We start from the raw sequence: 19,818 nt of genomic DNA, 5'->3' as shown, positions 1-19,818 counted from the left end.
AAAGTTCACACTAGGTATAGATCCACAACTTGCAAAACAAAAATTACATATGTAAACAACGCCCCCAAATCCTAATTTGCAGATCTCAAACATGACTTTTAAACATTTTGCTAAACACATGCAGTATTCCGGCTTTTGCTGGATTATCTGGATGCATCTTATTTCTTCAAAAGGGCCAGGCCTCACAAAACCCTGCAAGACGAATAGGGATATCACTCAAACTGTGTTCCCTGAAAAAACTACCCTAGTTACACCGTGTGGAGAAATGTTTTAACAATAGAAAGGAAAAGGGACCGAGGAGAGTAAAAAGAAAAGGGTTTTTGGAAGCTGAGATCTCAGGAGGAAAATCCGGGCATTTGTAGGATGCAGTAGTAGGTTGGGCCTCTGTCCTCATTTTTGCTATTAAAAAAAATGTCCCTTTTCTTCCTATACAGTGGGAGCAGGTTAACAATAATTATCTTCCCACGACTCATTTTGCCCTGTTGTTCCTCTGGCTGGTCTTTGCTCAAAATTCATTAGTAACCACAAATAACAAAGAGATGCTGCACTGCTCTTGGGAGAGGGGAAAAAAATCCAGAATCCGTTGTTACTCCCAGATCATTTGGGGCAGGGAAAACAGGCCGGGTTATGTCACCCCCCTGATGGGATGAAAGCTGCTTTAGTAGTGTGGACGGTGGAGGTGCTTTCTTGCCCAGCGGAGTTTGGTCTTCCCACCAAAGAACGGTTCACTGAGATTTTGACAGGTTCTGTCGTGTTGGAGGTACTGAGAACCACATCTACTTGCTGGGTCTTAAAATAGACAATGTAAAACACAGGTAAAACAATTCCTATCAGGAGCATAAGAAAAACTGCTTTCCACCACTGGATCCCATAATCTGCTCCGGTGCAGGTTGCTTTCTGCTCCCGAGATGACCAGTTTGAAGGTTCAATGAAGGGATCTGTGCATGAAGGGATTTCCAACTGTGTCACTCTTTCAATGGTTTGGTCAATCCCTCTGAAATATTGATCAAATTGTTCATGGTCGCCACTCCTGTTTTCCGGATCTATGGATACAGAGTGTTCGAGGAGCAGAGCAGGAGTCTGAAGGGGTAGCAACTCATCGCAGGTCTCCGTCAGTAGTCCATTCACCTTGACCGGAATTTTGATGGATTTCAGGGCATAGAAGTCTTGTTCTTGGATAAAGTTATTAACCCTCTTGATATCTTCAACCTGAAAAATTGGTAAAGGAAAATGTCTATGGAGATTCTTTTTTTTTTTTTTAACAAAGATGGTTTGGTTTTCATTACTAATTTGGGTGATATGCTCCAGTAATTCCATAAAGATTTTTGCACTAGTTTAATGTAAAGCTCAAGTACAGTCCTAGACACTTCTCTTGCGGAGCCAAAGATTAAGAAAGAGTTCTTGCACCAAACTTCCTCACTTGTTAAAATGTTTAATTACAGACATTCAAAACCATTTTGACTAGATCTTAGTTGAGTGTAGTTAGAATACAGAATAGAATAGAATATAGTACAGCACAGCCGTCTCCAATGTCTTTTGAGTGTTACACCTTATATCATTTCTACCCAACATGAAATATAGTCCCCTTGCATCTGAACTCTCCCAGTTGAGGGAGTCAATAATATTGCCTAATCAGAACTTTGTAAAGTCTACAAGGAGGCTAAAAACTCCCCAAACAAATTGTGCAAAGATTACCAAAAAGAAAGCTTTGTATAATCTGTAATCTCTCTCTATTTATAAATGGCTCTGTGTTTGTATGTTCCAGCATAACTCTGGAACACCTCGAGCAATTTCAACCAAATTTGGTATACAGATGGCTTAATCTCTGGAAAAAAATACTAACACTCCTCAGGGTGTGTGTTCTGTTAAGATACAGCCTGTTGTATCTTAAAATGGCTTCTACTATACAGCGCAGTGGAGCTGCCTTGGTAACGGCTTCACAGTACTCCACAAGGGGGTTCCCTCTGATAAGGGGGAAAATCCAACATTAGAAATTATGTTTGGTCCAGACATTTTCCCCCTATAAATAAATACCTGGACAATACCATGTTATCAACTAGTCATTTATAACAATTAAATAGTACAACACAACTTTCAAATCCAAATTAATCCCTGGGGGAGAAAAATCTAAGCAAAATTCATGGAGACCCATTAATTGTAAAGCAGACCAGCCCATGGTTCAAGTTCTTTTAATTGAGCTTTTTCTATTCCGAGATCAAATTAAATCCACAGTTTAATCTGACTGACTCACTAACCCACTCACTTCACAGAATCTCCATGGAGAAAGGAGGAGGAGAAAGGGGTGTCAACTGCCTTGAGTTACCTCTCAAAATAATAAAGGTGCCATATAAATAAAATAAATAAAACCAGCCTTGATTTTCAAGTTGCACAATATTCTTCTATCAGCTAAAAAAAATAATTGACTAAGCTTAATCATTAAAGGACCCAATGCAAGCATGGAAGCTCCTAATTCACCCTGATGTGCCAAAGGTGGCATCGGGGAGCAGGCACCTTGGCCAGTGTCTCAACCGGAAAAACTAGATTGCCCTTCCCAGCCTTCAAATATCCTGAACTGGAAAATTAATCCCTGTAAACAATCTTGGCTTGAAATGAAACGCCTCTCAATCCAGTTGGTGGAAACGAGATCCATTTGCTTCTCCTCCAAAGAAGCTGCCACTTACTTTGCACCCGTACTGCAGAGCCAACTTGTTGAGATTGTCGTCTTTTTTAACGACCCGTTCTAGAAGCTGCACATCTCCCACTCTCTTCTGGGAAGAACTGGATGGCTGGGGGTCTTTGCCCCTGGTGCGTAATTCCATGGTGTTGAACTCCTCCTCTGACGAGTCCTCCGAATCGGATTGCCCGCTGCTCCTGAACAAAAACACTTGGCTCCCTGAGAGGTTTTGGACCGTTGCAGGAGCTTGGAAGGGCCTGATCAGCCTTTCGTGCAGCCTCATGTTGTAGAGCAACCTCTGCAAAAGGAAAAGTATTATTCATCAAGCGAGCTGCATTATTTAAGGACGGAAGTTGAGGCAACAACTCCGAAAGATCATTCATGTTGACATGCTACACCATGAGATACGTTCCCCCCTCCTAAAGAAACAAGTTCCTTTTTTTTTCATTTTTAATGTTCACATCCCATGGCATATATTTCTTATCAATGTCTTTGGTCTTGTTAGCCTCATCATCCCTTAGGTATGAAAGCTGGGAATGTGCTAATCTGGTGCCATCCAGAGGTGGAGAGATGAATATGAAGACAGTCTTGGATTTCTAAGAATGGAGAAAAAGTTTGCACTTTGTTGTAAAAATAGGCTTTTAGTTTTTTTTTAAAGATATATATGTACATACATTGTAGCCATGCATTTGAGAAAGCTTTTAGCTTCATATTCAGTTTTCCCCAATCCTTGGTGATTTTAAGATAATCTTAGACTCAACTCCATGAATGCCTTAGCCAGCCTTAACAACTAAGTAATACACCAATGTCAATTCCCCCCCTCCCGGCCCCACACTCCAAACATTTATTGGGAATCCAGTATACTTCCACTGAAATCCCCACTGTGGTATCTCTATTCATGCATTCGCTATCCATTTGGGGCTGCCCCTGAAGAGTGTTCGGAGACTACAACTGGTCCAGAATGCAGCCGCGCGAGCGATATCGGGTGTACCTAGATACACCCATGTTACACCTATCCTCCGCGAGCTGCACTGGCTTCCTATCGGTCTCCGAACGCGCTTCAAGTTGCTGGTTATCACCTTTAAAGCCCTACATGGCCTAGGACCCGGATATCTGCGAGACCGCCTCCTGCCACATACCTCCCAACGGCCGATAAGATCTCACAGGCTGGGCCTTCTCCGGGTGCCGTCGGCCGGATAATGCCGGCTGACGACCCCTCAGGGGAGGGCCTTCTCTGTAGCTGCTCTGGCCCTGTGGAATGATCTACCCGCGGAGATCCGGACCCTTCCCACTCTCTCGGCCTTCCGAAAAGCCACTAAAACCTGGCTGTTCCAGCAGGCCTGGGGCTGTTGACCCCATGAACGAGGTCCAGCCCCACCTAGGCTGAGTGTATGGTGTGTTGCTTTTAAATCTGTTTTCTCTTTCCCTATATTTTAACTTTTTCTTTTTACTCTTGTACTTTGTAAATCGCCCGGAGTCCTACGGGATTGGGCGGCATATAAATTTATTAAATTACAATTACAATTATACAATATTTGCCCTCTTGGGATTTCATCCCATACTTCATGAACAATTTATAATGCCCCTCAAGTTGTATTGAGCTATGCATTATAAAATCCCCAAATTTAGTTAGCTCTCTGTACTCCTTTTTCATCTGCAATTTTTGTTAATACTAAACTATGTATTTGAAGATACTGAAATCAGGTATCATTGTTTATCAAATATAAACAATGTTAATAGCTTATCTTCTCTTAAAATACAACAAATTATTTCTTTTCCCTTATCTCCTCTCTTATCTATAAATAAATCATTAAAGTCTTCATTGTTTGATAAAAGTACATTAAAGGTGGACTTTTAATGGCATCTCAACATATCTATTTTAAGGACAAATCAAACAAATAGTTTGGTTCAACCAACCAACTTTATCTTCCTTTCTTTTAATTTCAAGAATCTTTAATTCCTTCCAATAGTATTTTTCTTTCTCTTGGTACCTTTTCACTAAATTCTCCAAAGCTTTAACAATTCTCTTTGATAAATCCCATATAGAAAAGTTATCCAGGTCACTTTCTGGATTTGTGATTTGTATATCCCTTCTTTAAGACATCAGAAATCCAAAAGGTGCCTCTTTCTTATCAACATGTGATCTCTTCATTGTCCTCATTCCAGAGGAAATTCATTCTGCTAATCTGATTTGGAAATGAGCAATCCAAAAACCTGTGGCTCTACCCACTTTTCTTCCAGAGAGGCTGACGTCAAAAACCTTTAGTCATGGCTGATCAGCAAGTAGATACACTTTGAGTAAAAGATTTGCTGTCTTGATAGAGCTGCACTTACTACTAAGCCTTCCTACTTAAACTCCATCTAGTCCAAGGGGTGACCTTTATGACCTGTGGACTTCAACTCCCAGAATTCCTGAGCCAGCCATGCTGGAGCTGAAGTCCACAGATCATAAAAGGTGGCAGAGTCGCCCATCCCTGATCTAATCCAACACAAATGGAAATATCCTAGCATTAAACCCGCCCGCATTAGTAGGATGAAATTTTGGTCATGGTAGAATTGGTGGCTGCATTATTGCAGAATTCTTCACATAGTATTCGTGTGTGTCAGAAAGAAGAATACAAAATTGACTTTAGAATATTGTCTGTAGGTCTGTTTTGTTAAAAAGAAACACAACAATATCAACACAACTTTCCAGGACTTTCTTCCTAAATTCTTCCCTAAACCCTTCAAGAGATCACTTCAGTACTCTCTAAAGTAGATCCAAAGAGCTGCTGCCCTCATTTATTATTATTATTATTATTATTATTATTATTATTATTATTATTATTATTATACAATTGTATCACAGCGGCCAGTTGTTTCGCCGGATTTGGCATTGGTTACTAGTCGGGCCCCACCCAGGGGCCTAGGATGTCGTAACGTATTATTAATAATAACATTATTATTATACAATTGTATCACAGCAGCCAGTTGTTTCGCCGGATTTGGCATTGGTTACTAGTCGGGCCCCACCCAGGGGCCTAGGACGTCGTAACGTATTTTCGTAATATGCGTGCAGATCCCAGCAGTGCGGCTTTTTGCATTTGACTGATGGTGATTTTGTCAAACGTTGTTGTTGTTGTTGTTATTATTATTATTATTATTATTATTATTATTATTATACAATTGTATCACAGCGGCCAGTTGTTTCGCCGGATTTGGCATTGGTTACTAGTCGGGCCCCACCCAGGGGCCTAGGACGTCGTAACGTATTTTCGTAATATGCGTGCAGATCCAAGCAGTGCGGCTTTTTGCATTTGACTGATGGTGATTTTGTCAATTTTTAACTGTTTTAAATGTAATTCCAGTGCTTTTGGAATAGCACCCAGTGTGCCAATTACCACTGGAATTATCACTGCTGGTTTGTGCCATAGTCGTTGAATTTCGATTTTTAAGTCCTGGTATCTTGCGATTTTTTCAAGTTCCTTCTCGGCGACCCTGCTATCACCTGGTATTGCGATGTCTATGATTGTGACCTTATTTTTCTCAACCAGTGTGAGAATATTATTATTATTATTATTATTATTATTATTATTATTATTATTATTATTATTATTAATTTGTCAACATGTACAAAGTATCAGGTATTAGTATAGACATGGACATTTTCACCTGAGATTGGTACAAGTAGATGCATATAAGTAAATATAACATGGCCATGGTCACATAAAATGAGTACATATCAATGGGGACAGTAGGCACGCTGGTGGGCTTATGCATGCCCCCTTAGGGACCTCTTAGAAAACGTGTGAGATCCACGGTGGACAGTTTAAGGTTAAAGATATGGGGGTTTGAGGAACTTTTACCTCTTTTAGCTTTCCAAAAGATGGCAGTTTGTCATTCCCAACTAATGAAAACCGTTTCCAGCTACCCGGCTGGGGAATTCTAGCAGTTGAAGTCCACAAGTCTTAAGGTTGCCAAGTTGGGGGAAGCGGGGGGGGACGGACCCCTGTCCCAAAGCATGCTGACTGGGAACTCTGAGAGTGGGAGTCCCCACCCTCTCAGAATGGCGAAGAGCGAGAAAAGCAACATTAGACCCTCGAGATGATCCCCAAATTCTCCCTTCTCCCTCTTTAAACGTTGTGGCTCTTCCCTTCCTGGCAAAGACCCCCCCCCCCCAACCCCCAGGACAGAAACCCCCAAGAGCAATCGGGAATTCCGATCTCCGCCTCCTCGCGGATGGGGACCCCCGTGTAACTTTTCCCCTCCCTCCTCCTCTTCCTCCCCCCTCCTCCCCAACAGCCCAAGTTCCTTCCCCCATTTCTTTGCTGACCTGATTCCGGGCAAGCACCCTTTCCTTCCCTTCCCTTTCTTGCTTTCTGGCCTCAACTGGTCAAACTCCTGCCTTGCTTTCCTTCACGATTGGCTGCCATAGCCCAGGAAGGCGAGGCCGGGCCGCATACCAGCCAGTCCCACGCAGGGTGTGGGCGGCGGAACGGGCACTGGTGGGCAGGGCGTTAGAAATGAGTTTGCCCCGGGCGGGAGCAAACGCCTTGGATTTAAAGGGCGAGCGCCTCTATAACTTTAATTTCCACAGGGCAAAACCAAACCAAACCAAACCTTCATCTAATAAAGGAAAGAAAGAAAAACACAAAAGTGCAAAAGAAAAGAAAAAGGAGAGAAATGTTTAAAGAAGCTAGAAGGCTTCCGATCTTTGCAAGGGATAAGAAGAATCTGTCATCTCCCCTCCTCCTTTTAACTATTCCCTAAATTCCTGCAGCCCCTTACTTAATTCTCATCTTATTTTCAATCATCAACTGGCGGAAGCTGCTGCTGTGGAAAGCGATGGCATCCTCTCCTGTGTTTTCACCTACTGACTCCAGTTTTGGTCACCAGATTTAAAAAAAAAAAGATGCTGAGACTTTGAAAAAAGAAGAGCAACTAAGATGATGAAAGCCTGGAGATTAAAACATAGGAAGAACAGTTGCAGGATTTGGGTTTGGCCAGTCTAGGAAAAAGAAGGACATTGTGTGTGGGGGGGGGGGGAGACATGATAGCAGTATTTCAGTATTTGAGGGGCTGCCACAAAGAAGAGTGGGGTCAAATTATTCTCCAAAGCACCAGAAGGGCAAGACAAGAAACAATGGATGGAAATTAATCAAGGAGAGAAGCAACCTGGAATTAAGGAGAAACTTCCCAACAGAACAATTAACCAGTGGAATGGCTTGCCTTCAGAAGTTGTGGGTGCTTCATCACTGGAGGTTTTTTTTGGAAGAGACTGGATGGCCACCTGTCTGAAATGATATAGGGTTTCCTGCTTGAGCAGAGGGTTGGACTAGAAGACCTCCAGGGTCCCTTCCAACTCTATCCTGATTAATTGATGCTTCCAATCCAAGAATTGTGCATGGCTGATGGATGAAGGCAGAGTCATTAAACCTTGTTAGAAAAGCACTATGCTAGAGCCACTGTCAGGCCAAGAATTTTTCTTGAATTCCCATCAGCCTTAGTTCTTAAGTATGTGCTAGTCATTCCCGATTCTAGGGGGTGGTGCTCAGAGATGGGTTGCTGCTAGTTCGGCCTGCTTCTGCCAAACCGGTAGTGGAATTCAGGCCTAGATCAAAGAACCAGCACCGGCCCAGGCCTGCCATGCCCCCGAACTGGTTCCCTCACCCCTGCTGGCTGCTGCCATTTTGTGTTTTTTTTAGTGACTGCATGTGCACAGTTTACTGTAAATTGTTCTGTGCATGCACAAAGAACAATTTACACTGAACAGCGCACGGACATGTTCCAAACTGGCAGTAAAACCGGCAGCAACCCCTCCCCCCTCGGCGGTACTCATCTCTGTTTTAAAGCCGAAGAGCCAGCGCTGTCCGAAGACATCTCCATGGTCATGTGGCTGGTATGACTAAACGCCAAAGGCACATGGAATGCTGTTACAACAGGTGATTCCTATTTTTTCTACTTGCATTTTTTACCTGCTTTCGAACTGCTAGGTTGGCAGAAACTGGGACAAGTAACGGGAGCTCACCCCGTTATGCGGCGCTAGGGATTCGAACTGCTGAATGGCCTACCTTTCTGATCGACAAGCTCAGTGTCTTAGCCACTGAGCCACAGTGTCTCTAACCTTAATTCTACATGTGTCGAAATAATGCTTGGAGGAATTTTTTGGGGGGGAGTGGGTTAAAACAAGCCTATCTGCTGATGTGATGGACAAAGGTCACAGGTTGGGCAGAACTGAAGCCACCACAAACCATAAGTGGCAAATATGCCTTTGAATGAAATTTGTTAGCCAGAGAAGGTGCTATTAGGCTTTTACTGATTGGGGTGGAGGAAATTGATACAGCAATTTTAACAATTGGCCAGCAGATGGCACTCTTAGCATAACATTTTAAAAGCAGTTTAATTAAACGGATATTTCTTATTCACAAAGATATCTCTTATTCACAAACGATATTGATGGGGCGACTGGAACTGAAGAGAAAGAAATCACCGAGTCAGCTAAAGAAAACACAGACACTTTCCTTATTATTTTGGCATCCACCCTCCAAACATGTTGACCTGTCACTTAGTCATGCAGGTGGAGTCATACTTGTGAAGCTGCTAGTCTGGGCAACTAACATCCATGTAATTGTAAATAATCTTTTTTACATGACTGTAGATCCAGCCAAGGGTCAAAGCTGGACGGCCACCTATCTGGAATGGTATAGGGTCTCCTGCTTGAGCAGGGGTTGGGAGTAGATGACCTACAAGGTCCCTTCCAATTCTGTAAATCTGTTCATTTTCTGAGAGCAATCAATGAATAGAACAGAAGTTGCCTTCAGAAGTTGTGGGAGCATCATCACTGGAAGCTTTCAAGAAGAGCCTGGGCTGCCACCTGTTAGAAATAGTGCAGGGTCTCCTCCTACTTGGGCGGGGTGGGGGTTGGACTAGATGACCTCCAAGGTCCCTTCCAGCTCTATACTGATTGATTGATTGATTGATTAAAGTAAATTAATTTTGAAGATTGGCTTTTGGTCTGCTGGTTGTGTTTCTTCTCAGTCTCGGTTAAAAAAATGCTTAAGGACAATGAAAGATAAAATTGCGACTCTACCTGAGTATCAATAATTTACTTTGAATAAACTCCACAGATTGCAAAGAAAGGCACACAGCTTGTTGAAATTTTGGAAAAAATACATTTATTATTTATTTTAATATTAATATTTATTTTAAACACAATGAAGCTTGTTTAATTTCCAGAGTGGAATTTTTTTTTAAAAAAAAATTACAATTGGTTTTATTCAGCTTGATTGTATTTCTGTAACCAATTTTAACCAGCACCAGGAAAAAGAATTAGAAATATTATCTTGACTATAGCTGATATCTAATCATTTTAAAAATATATATACATTTTTTTTTGCCCTGTACTGAACAACGTAACATTACATTATTGCCTTGTATTAGAATAAAATATCAATATTCAGCTGCAAATGATGTCTTTAAATCACAAAGGGAGAAAAAGTTAGCACCAAATGGTAGTGAAATTCCTACAATCACAAGTGACAAATTGTGCAACTATAAATGTACAGTACTTCATGGAACAGTACATAGAATAAGGCTTTGTCACAGTGGAAATATTACCATGCAGGAGTGTTGAGCTGAAAATGAACAAATAAAAATATTGCTTTATGTAGTGTGGGAAGTTATCATCCAGCCCTCTCCCAGAAAAATGAAATATCCTAGGAAATATTGAAAAGGCAGAATATTTCTCTGGATATGAAAAGAAAGAAACATGTTTTAAAAGACAGAATAGCTGCCTGTAGCTTCCTGTCCATCCCCACTGTTAATGGGCCATTAAGAAGGCCAAGCTAGTCCCTTTTACATAATAAAGACTTCTCCACTGCAGCCCCAGAGGGGATGGGAGTAAAGGCATAATAATATTGGCCCTTTACTCAACTGACCACATGGCATCTGAGAACTCAACTAAACCTGGATTCAAAACACAGCCCAGAGAGTTGCCCCTGCATGGCCACATGGGAGTCTGAGAACCAATCAGAATACATTTCTTACACAGGAACAGGAAACAGAGAGGTGGGACTGAACAGGTTATAAAAAGCCTAGCAAGCCCTTCCCTCGGCCCTTCTCTTCTTCTCCACCAACATTGAAGCATGTGATCACCTTTTCTGTTCAGGGCTCAAGCCATGTGGTCCTGTCCAACAATAAACCATCTTTCCAAGCAGCCTCCGTGTCCCCAGTGTCTTTTTCCCCACTTGGAGCCGAACCCAGAAGGACATTTCTTTCATCAGTAGAATGAAAGACACAGTTGTATTTGCCCTGCCACGCAACTGTAGAACTATTTAGGTGTTCCACCATGAAACTGCAGGTAGTTCTCGACTTAGAGCCATTTCTTTGGCGACCATTCAAAGTTACAACGGCAATGAAAAAAGGGACCCATGATTGTTTTGCACACTTACAACCGTTGCAGCATCCGTGTAATCAAAATTTGGATGCTTGGAAACTGACATGTACTTGTGCCGGTTTGAGGGTCCCAGGATCACGATATCACCTTTTTGTGATAAGCAAAGTTAATGGGGAAGCTGCAACAGTGGTGAAATTCAGCAGGTTCTGGAGAACCGGTAGCGGAGATTTTGAGTAGCTCGGAGAACCGACAACTACCACCTCTGGCTGGCCCCAGAGTGGGATGGGGATGGAGATTTTGTCGTATCCTTCCCCTGCCAAATCCACCAAGCCTTGCCCACAGAACCAGTAGTGGGGAAAAAATGAATTTCACCCACCCCTTCCAAGAAGAGTGAAATATTCTGGGAAGTATTAAAAAGGCAGAATATTATATTTCCCTGGATGAGAAAAGGAGAAACATGTTTTTAAAGGCAAAGCAGCTCCCTGCCCCCCTCCTCTTCAGTTCCAGGGTGATGAGATTAAGAAATGGCCCCCAGGACAGGATAGGATTAGCCCTCTACCAGGAGTGAGTTCCAGCAAGCACTACTGCCGTTTTGCTCGACGATATGTCACGCACGCACGCGCAGTACAATAAGAATTGTTCTGCGCATGCAGAGTACCAAAAAACCCCAAGAGAACCGGTTTGGGGGCCGTGGCAGGCCTGGGTCACTGCCGCATGCATGAGCCAGAAACCATAAGTTTATTTTTCAGCGTGCACATGGTCGCGGCCCAGACAAGCGTGAAGTGCTCCCTTTTGGGCACTCGGTGTCGAAAAGGTTCGGCATCACTGACATAGGTGGTGGTCTCAAGTACTTGTGAGTCACTAGCTCAAAGTCGGAGGAGTTACAGGATGGGAAGAGCTCAGTGGGTCTTGATTGAAACTCTGAGACTTTCCACCTTACAATCTCCGGTGCTGCAGCAAAGGTTCCCAGCCCTCTTGCTTCCTCATGCCTCTTTATCTTGAAGTCATGAATGCTATCAGGTATAAATGAAACTTCCTATGCTCAGTGCTGCCATCTCATTGGAACGTATCATGCCACATATATAAGTGGCTTACACAGGTAGCCCTCGGCATACAACAGTTCATTTCCCTTACAACAGAACTGGGGGAAAAAGTGAGTTATACCCAGGGGTGGGTTTCAACTGGTTCGCGGCGGTCCCTGCGAACCGGTTGGTCGGCGAACCCAGAAGTAAGTAACTTCCGAGAACGGCGAAGGGCCCAGCCGCCCGCCCGCGCTCCTTACCCGGTTTTGACGAGTTCTGCGCTTCCACACATGCGCAGGACGCATACAGCGCCTGCGCGATCCTCCAGGAGCAGCTGGAGCCTCGCACAGACGCTAGTACGCATGCGTGCTCCGCGCGCATGCACGAGGACGTCACTGGCCCCGTTCCAACCGAACCAGTTGGAACGGGGCAAGAAACCCACCCCTGGTTATACCTGTTTTTTCCACACTTATGGCTATGGCAGCAGCAGCAGCAGCAGTTTGGCAACTGGCATGTGCTTAAGACGGTTGCCGTTGTCTCGGGATCACATGATTACTTTTTGTGATTTTCTGACAAGCAAAGTCAGTGGGGGATTCAGATTCACTTAACAAACATGTAGTAACTTAACAAGGGATTCACTTAACAACGGTGGCAAGAAAGGTCGTAAAATGGGGCAAAACCTCCTTAGCAACTGTCTCGCTTAACAACAAACATTTTGGGCTCAATTGTGGTTCTAAGTCAAGGAGCGTCCTGAATAGTGGTTTATACAACTACACTCTTGCAAATGCACATTATTGGATCAGATGCATTTTCTCCACAATTTCTGAGCCTGGACTGACAGGCAGCAAAACCTATAAACATGATCTGGTTTTAACTTATTGGCTGTGTAATAAAGTATTTCAATATGGGCGTACAAAATGATTAATTTATCTTTGATTTATTGCTGTATTTCAGAGGCATTCGGCTACCACTATCAGAATTCCCATCTTAGCTGAGGCCAGGGACTGCAGCCTAAAATAATAGCCTAAAATATTAAACAGAACCCCCAGCCCAGAGAGAAAAAATAATATAAATACATATATTTTAGGTGAGAGACAAAAGATGGCTATTAATTAGGGTTTTTTAAAAAAAAAATCCGTGAAATTATATTTAGTGGAGGTTTGAGTGGCTACAGTAGATTTCTTTCAGAAGTTTCAGAAGCATTCGTCTGCTGCTTTTTAGTAAACTTATATAAGATTTCATTTCATTAATGGTTTTTCCCTTTCAAATCATCCGGCCTCCATCCAGAGATATAGACAGAGATATTATTCACCACAGGCTTATCTGCAGAGGTACGTACACCTTCAGTCAATTTAATTGCTCTCTGAATCTTTTCCTTAAAAAATGAAAAATAGAAAATGGTGACAAGCCATCCAGTGGCTTGCAATAATCTATATATTAATGAAACAAAAACATTTTTTTTTAGCCATGTCAAAAGTATCATAACGTTCTACAGGATTGGTTTTTGAGATGAATTTTTTTTCTTTTTGTGCTGTGGTGGCGCAGTGGTTAGAGTGCAGTACTGCAGGCTATTCTGCTGGCTGCCTGCAATTTGGCAGTTTGAATCTCACCAGGCTCAAGGTTGACTCATCCTTCCATCCTGGGTAAAATGAGGACCCAGATTGTTGGGGGCAAGAGGCTGACTCTGTAAACCGCTTAGAGAGGGCTGTAAAGAACTGTAAAGCGGTATATAAGTCTAAGTGCCATTGCTATTGTGGTGGTCACGCGTTCATCCATCCAGTCTGCAAAGGGAGCTTCAAGTCTTTCTAGGCAGGCCCTGGGATTCATTGGTGGTGAGTAACTTGGTGTTTGGAATAAAACAGATATTTGCGTTTGCCATTTTTGGATGCGGTTGACCTTGCTGAATCAAACCAAAGTCCATCTCTGTCAAGCTTCTTCTTAAACGTTCAGCCATGTGAAAAGGTGATTATGGTTTTCCAATCCAATGTGATATCATTAGCACTTGCATTTCAAAAGTAGATGACCTCTCTCCAGAGAGACTCTATAATTAGTTGTCATGGCCATTAGCCATCAATAAACCCAATTCCCCTATAAATTTATCTAATCTAAGCTGAAATAGGCATCGCCACATCTTGTGGCAACGAGTTCCATAAGTTAATGATATATTCGTAGGAAGAAGTACAAATGAGCTATAATTCCCTAAGGAGCCTTGGCAGATTTCATTAACTCTTCTGCTGCATCTTGCTTGCATAGAAGTCTCTGCAGGTTTGACAGCAGCGCTGGTACCATCTCATGTCCTGGCAAAGGTTCTTCTCCCGGATGACTCGGCAATAAACTGCCCACTGGTCTCCCGTGCACTTGTAGGTCAGAGCGGCTGTGAAGAAAAGGGGGAGAAAAGATTGGAATGAGAAATTATGCCGTTGTTTTACTTGAGGAAGAGCATAATCCTGGAGAAACTGCACAGTGCTATCTATTAGGTAAGCTCCCCGTTGGGAAAGCGAGTGCGTTCAGAGAAGCGTTGTGAGAGTGGTGTTGGAGAATACACAAACCAGCAGGCTTCTACTTTCATGGAAATAGAGGTATCAGAGTCCATCAAACAGTCCAAGTCATACACGGATAAGACAGTCAGTCATCAATGTCTTTCAGTTAAGGGATAATCCAAATAACATAGTCCATAATCATACAAACAGTCCGGTACACAAAGTTTGCTAGCAGTTGCAAAACTTACAATACCTCACGCTGATCACTATACGGCACTTCTAACAGCCAGCTTCCAAACACTCAGATCAGATCAGCATCTAACAGTGATTCTGGCTCCATCTTATGGCCAATTGAGAAACAGCAACCAATCACATTTACAGGATGATTTAAAGAAACAGGTATAACATTGTTACATGATTTATATATTGCCAACCCAACTGTTAGATTATATTCCTAACATTCTCCCCTTTGGGTAGGACAATATACAAGTCTTACAATTTTAATCCATATTCCTCGCAACAATGTTTATGCTTTATATTACCTTGGGCCTTAGTAAAATGATCTGCAATGTTATGTTCAGACATGCAGTACTCCAGTGAAACTAATTTACCATCCACACTTTGCCTTACATTTAGATATCTTAAATCAGTGTATTTTGACCTAGTTTTTACAGCAAGATTGGATGCCATCTGAATTGCAGCTTGATTGTCTTCATAAACAACAATAGGCTCTTTTATGTCAATCCCCATATCAAGTAGGAGTTATTTATAGCAAATCAAATCCGTACATAATAATGACAAACATGAGAATTCAGCCTCCATAGTTGATAGACGTAAATGTTTTTGTCTAATAGACTGCCATCCAATTAGTGCTTTTCCCAGGAATACAAAAAACCCTGATATTGATTTCCATGTAGACACATCTGTAGCAAAACTTGCATCAGCATATGCAGTTAAGCTCAGATCATCCTTAGGTTCTAAATACAATGCATAATGCATCGTTTGCTTAAGATATCTTAATATCCTCTTAGCAGCTTGCCAGTGCCTTTCAGTAGATTCAGCATTAAACCTGGCTAATTGATTTACATTATATGCTATGTCGGGCCTTGACCAATTACTCAGATATGATAAGCTACCAATTAATGATTGATAAATACCTTTATCAAATACAGTTTTTTTTACATTATCATGGCTAAATTCTTGACCCATTGGAGTTTTTGTCGGTTTACACAGTTCCATCCTAAACGTTCTGAGTAGTGGTTAATCTTTTCAGTTTGTGAGATTTTGTATCCTTCCCTAGTTTTATCTATTTGTAAACCAAGATATTGCCTAATCTCACCGAGATGTTTTATACTGAACTGCGTCCTTAACAGTGTTATAATCCTCATAGCTTCTTGCTCAGTTTTAGTGATTAATGCTATGTCATCAGTGAACAATAGCAACAATGAAATTACACCATTACTTTCTTTCTTAAACAAACATGGATCAGCCATGCCAGCTTTAAAACATATCTTAGTTAACTTTTTAACTATACATGGATTCCATTCATATCCTGATTGCTTCAAGCCATAAAGACTCTTTTTCAACCTCCAGCAATCAGTTTTACTATCAGTTTTACAGGCTTCTGTAAATATATAGTATGTAGCAACGGTGCATGAAGATACTATATATTCATTCTTAGCTGCCCACACTAATGCTGCACGTAATTAAACTAGATGCAGAGATCTCATCATAGTCACTGGCTGACTGAGCAAACCCTTGTGCAACTAACCTGGCTTTATGGGTTACAGTCCCATCTACACTATTTTTAATTTTGAAAATCCATTTACAACCAATGGCATGTTTACCTGGTGGTAACTTTACATTTTCATATACTTCTAACTTTTGCAATGATTTTAATTCCTTTTCCATTGCATCTTTCAAAGCTTGCTGTTCCTCAGTTGGATATAGAGGCAATTCTTGGTAATTAGCTTCTTAAGTTTGTTTTGAGAGAGGAAGATGACCAATCAGGAGTTCAGAATTCAGAAATCCAGGGGAAGCATACTGACCGAGTCTTGGAGAGGTAATCGTGTTGACATTGATCTTCTCATTGCAGGCCTGTTGGTGACACTGCCGGTAGGCTGCAAGTTTGGAGAAGGTGGGACACTCGTTGCCGTGGCGACCTGTGACTTTGTGCATGCACTGAACCACACGGGACTGAAGACCTTTGCCGCATGTTGAGGAACACTAGACGAGAGAGAGGAACACAGAGATATAACCGAGGCAGAAGCCCATTGGAAGAAGACATTCGATTGGTTAGTTTTATATAGATAGGGGGTGTTAAACTCAAGGCCTGGGGGCCAGATCCGGCCCGTGGGATGCTTAGATCTGGCCCCTGGGGCCAACCTGGAAACAGTGAAGGACCGGCCCATGGTGCCTCTGCCAGTGAAAATGGAGCTTGGGAAGGCCGCGCGGAGCCCTCCCAAGCGCTGTTTTCACTGCCAGAGGATTGCAGGAGGTCATTGCAGCCAAAAACGGAGCTCACAAGCCCTTTTTTGCTGGCAGAGCACTCAGCCCGCCATCGGCACCTCCCACATAAGTGATGTCGAGCTGGCCACACCCACCTCAGCCCCCCAGGTCAAACACAACCCTAATGCGCCCCTCAATGAAATCAAGTTTGACACCCCTGATGTACCACTGCCTCGAAAATAAGCCCGCCCCTAAAATATTTAAATGCATGCGCAGCTGGTCCCCGGCATTTCCTGGGGGGGGGGGAAGGGGGGAACATGCCCCACATGACCCATAGGAACCTGCTATCCACGCAGAATGGCCTCACGGATCCAACATGCGGTCACAGGACCAGGGGAACGACCATCAGAACTTTGAATATGGGTCTTAATCCCTCCCCAAAGTACAGGTAGTCCTCGACTTATAACAGTTCATTTAGTGACCGTTTGAAGTTGCGAAGGCAATGAGAAAAGCGACTTATGATCATTTTTCACACTTCCGACTGTTGCGCCATCCCCATGGTCACAGGATCAAAATTCAGATGCTTGGCAACTGACTCATATTTATGTCGGTTGCCGTGTCCCCGGGGTCATCTGGTCCACCTTTGGTGACAAGCCAGATTTATTTAACAACTGTCTTACTAACGGAACAACCGCAGTGATTCACTGAACAACTGTGGCAAGGAAAGGTTGTGAAATGGAGCAAAACTCACTTAACAAGTGGTCATAAGGTCGTAAGTCAAGGACTAGCTGTAAGTCTGATGTCATTTCAAGCAGGTGACCAGTCGTAAGTCAAGGACCATCTAACGTGTTGCCTCGAAAATAAGCCCGCCCCTAAAATATTTGAATGCATGCGCAGCTGGTCCCCGGCATTTCCTGGGGGCGGGGGAAGGGGGGAACATGCCCCACATGACCCATAGGAACCTGCTATCCACGCAGAATGGCCTCACGGAGGCCGCTCCCGCAAACCCTTACTACCGCGGCCCTTCTCTTAGTGGCAGCTGCAAAAAGAGCAACAGGCCCAGCGACATGAGGGCTGTCAAGAGTGTGCCAGAAACAGAGATAGAACTTTCGGCCATCTCTGGATCAGCTGATCGGCGGTCCATGGGCAGAGGAAAAGGGTCCTCCTGCACCTCAAAAATAATAAGACCTCCCCAACAATAAGGCCAAGGGTTTATTCTAGAGGGGTCAAAAGAAAATAAGACGCTGTCTTATTTTGGGGGGGAAACACGTTAGATGGTCCTTGACTTACGACTGGTCACTTAGTGACTGCTTGAAATGACATCAGGTTTACAGCTAGTCCTTGACTTAAGACCTTATGACCACTTGTTAAGTGAGTTTTGCTCCATTTCACAACCTTTCCTTGCCACAGTTGTTCAGTGAATCGCTGTGGTTGTTCCGTTAGTAAGACAGTTGTTAAATAAATCTGGCTTGTCGCCAAAGGTGGACCAGATGACCCCGGGGACACGGCAACCGACATAAATACGAGTCAGTTGCCAAGCATCTGAATTTTGATCCTGTGACCATGGGGATGGCGCAACAGTCGGAAGTGTGAAAAATGATCATAAGTCGCTTTTCTCATTGCCTTCGCAACTTCAAACGGTCACTAAATGAACTGTTATAAGTCGAGGACTACCTGTACTTTGGGGGGGGGATTAAGACCCATATTCAAAGTTCTGATGGTCGCTCCCCTGGTCCTGTGACCGCATGTTGGATGCTCAGCTAACCAGGCCACCTATATGTCTGTTTTGCCATGTCCTGTGATTCCATGACTCCATTAGCCACTGTCTTGCTTAGCAACAGACGTTTTGGGTTCAATTGTGGTCGTAAGTTGAGGACTACCTGTATTTACACATCTGGCTGGGTAGATGGGGAAAGCTGCAGAAGTGACTGGGTTCACACTGTAAAGAATAGCAGTAGTCCTTAGACTTGTATATCGCTTCACGGTGCTTTACAGCCCTTCTTAAGCAGCATCTTCATGCTTTTTGGGAATACATGAAATATTTCAGAAGCTTTTTACCAAGTAGGGACGTATATAAATCATAAAAACCTATTAAGAGCTGCGGGGCTTTGGCTAAATTTTCCCCCACAACTTACTCTTGAAGTGAGACTTCGAGAGCACAGGTGAATTCTAGAATAAACTGCTTAATTCTAGAATAAATAGACCAGGTTCCCACCACAGGAGGTCATTATTTGTTTTGTTGAATAAGTGATAAGAAGTATGACTACATGTAAGGATGCTCAAACTATCACTTTAAAATCACAAAGACCAGCTTTACTGATCGTGTTGTGCCAAGATCGAACAGACACCCTCGGAACAATAGCAATAGCGCTTAGACTTATATACCACTTCACAGTGCTTTACAGCCTTCGCTAAGCGGTTTACAGAGTCAGCATATGGCCCCCAACAATCTGGGGTAAATCCTCATTTTACAGACCACAGAAGGTTGAGTCAACCTTGAGCCTGGTGAGATTCGAACTGCAGGCAGCCGGCAGTCAGCAGAAGTGGCCTGCAGTACTGCACTCTAACCACTGCGCCACCACGGCGCTGCAGGAAACCTGCTTGATAGCTTTTTATTAACCTAGCCAGGATTACCGCCTTCACAAGATCTCTCCTTCATTGCATTATGCGTCATATCAGGGCACATTTGCGGCTCAGAATCCACGGCTACTGAATCAGATTCTACCCTGCCACGTCTGATCGTTCCTCCTGCATACAGATCCACCAAGCTGCAGCTTGCAAATCAGGAAGAGGGAGGCTCACGATGCCTTCTCTCTCACA

At 43.1% G+C, this 19,818-nt stretch overlaps 2 protein-coding genes across 2 annotated transcripts in view; both read right to left on the bottom strand.

The window, feature by feature from the left end:
* Positions 1–457: 457 nt before the first annotated feature.
* Positions 458–7,113, bottom strand: LYSMD4 (LysM domain containing 4). Its single transcript, XM_014061727.2, has 3 exons — positions 6,987–7,113; positions 2,682–2,972; positions 458–1,209 (listed from the first exon to the last, which is right to left on the bottom strand). The coding sequence occupies exons 2-3, from the start codon at positions 2,955–2,957 to the stop codon at positions 631–633; spliced, it is 855 nt and encodes a 284-aa protein (XP_013917202.2). The 5' UTR covers positions 2,958–2,972; positions 6,987–7,113; the 3' UTR covers positions 458–630.
* Positions 7,114–12,532: 5,419 nt separating this feature from the next.
* ADAMTS17 (ADAM metallopeptidase with thrombospondin type 1 motif 17) overlaps positions 12,533–19,818 on the bottom strand; it is a 166,188-nt gene continuing 158,902 nt past the window's right edge. The window contains exons 23-24 of the mRNA XM_087704329.1: positions 16,599–16,776; positions 12,533–14,444 (exon numbers count right to left, since the gene is read on the bottom strand). Coding sequence (XP_087560455.1) covers positions 14,293–14,444; positions 16,599–16,776 — 330 coding nt within the window. The 3' untranslated portion in view covers positions 12,533–14,292. The remainder of the gene's footprint in view (positions 14,445–16,598; positions 16,777–19,818) is intronic.

This window comes from Thamnophis sirtalis, unplaced genomic scaffold, assembly GCF_051295495.1.
Source record: "Thamnophis sirtalis isolate CommonGarterSnake01/CBP01778 unplaced genomic scaffold, rThaSir2_p1.2 scaffold_2, whole genome shotgun sequence".
In the NCBI taxonomy this organism is placed as follows: Eukaryota; Metazoa; Chordata; class Lepidosauria; order Squamata; family Natricidae; genus Thamnophis; species Thamnophis sirtalis.
The sequence above is the reverse complement of the archived record's forward strand: the minus strand, read 5'-3'. Positions and strand labels throughout refer to the sequence as shown.

What these genes read in the sequence shown, in the direction of transcription:
- LYSMD4 (XM_014061727.2), bottom strand. Translation starts at nt 2,957, where the DNA reads ATGAGGCTGCACGAAAGGCTGATCAGGCCCTTCCAAGCTCCTGCAACG. An exon ending in CTCTGCAGTACGGGTGCAAA is followed by an intron (nt 1,210 to 2,681) that starts GTAAGTGGCAGC and finishes CCAATTTTTCAG; the next exon opens with GTTGAAGATATCAAGAGGGT.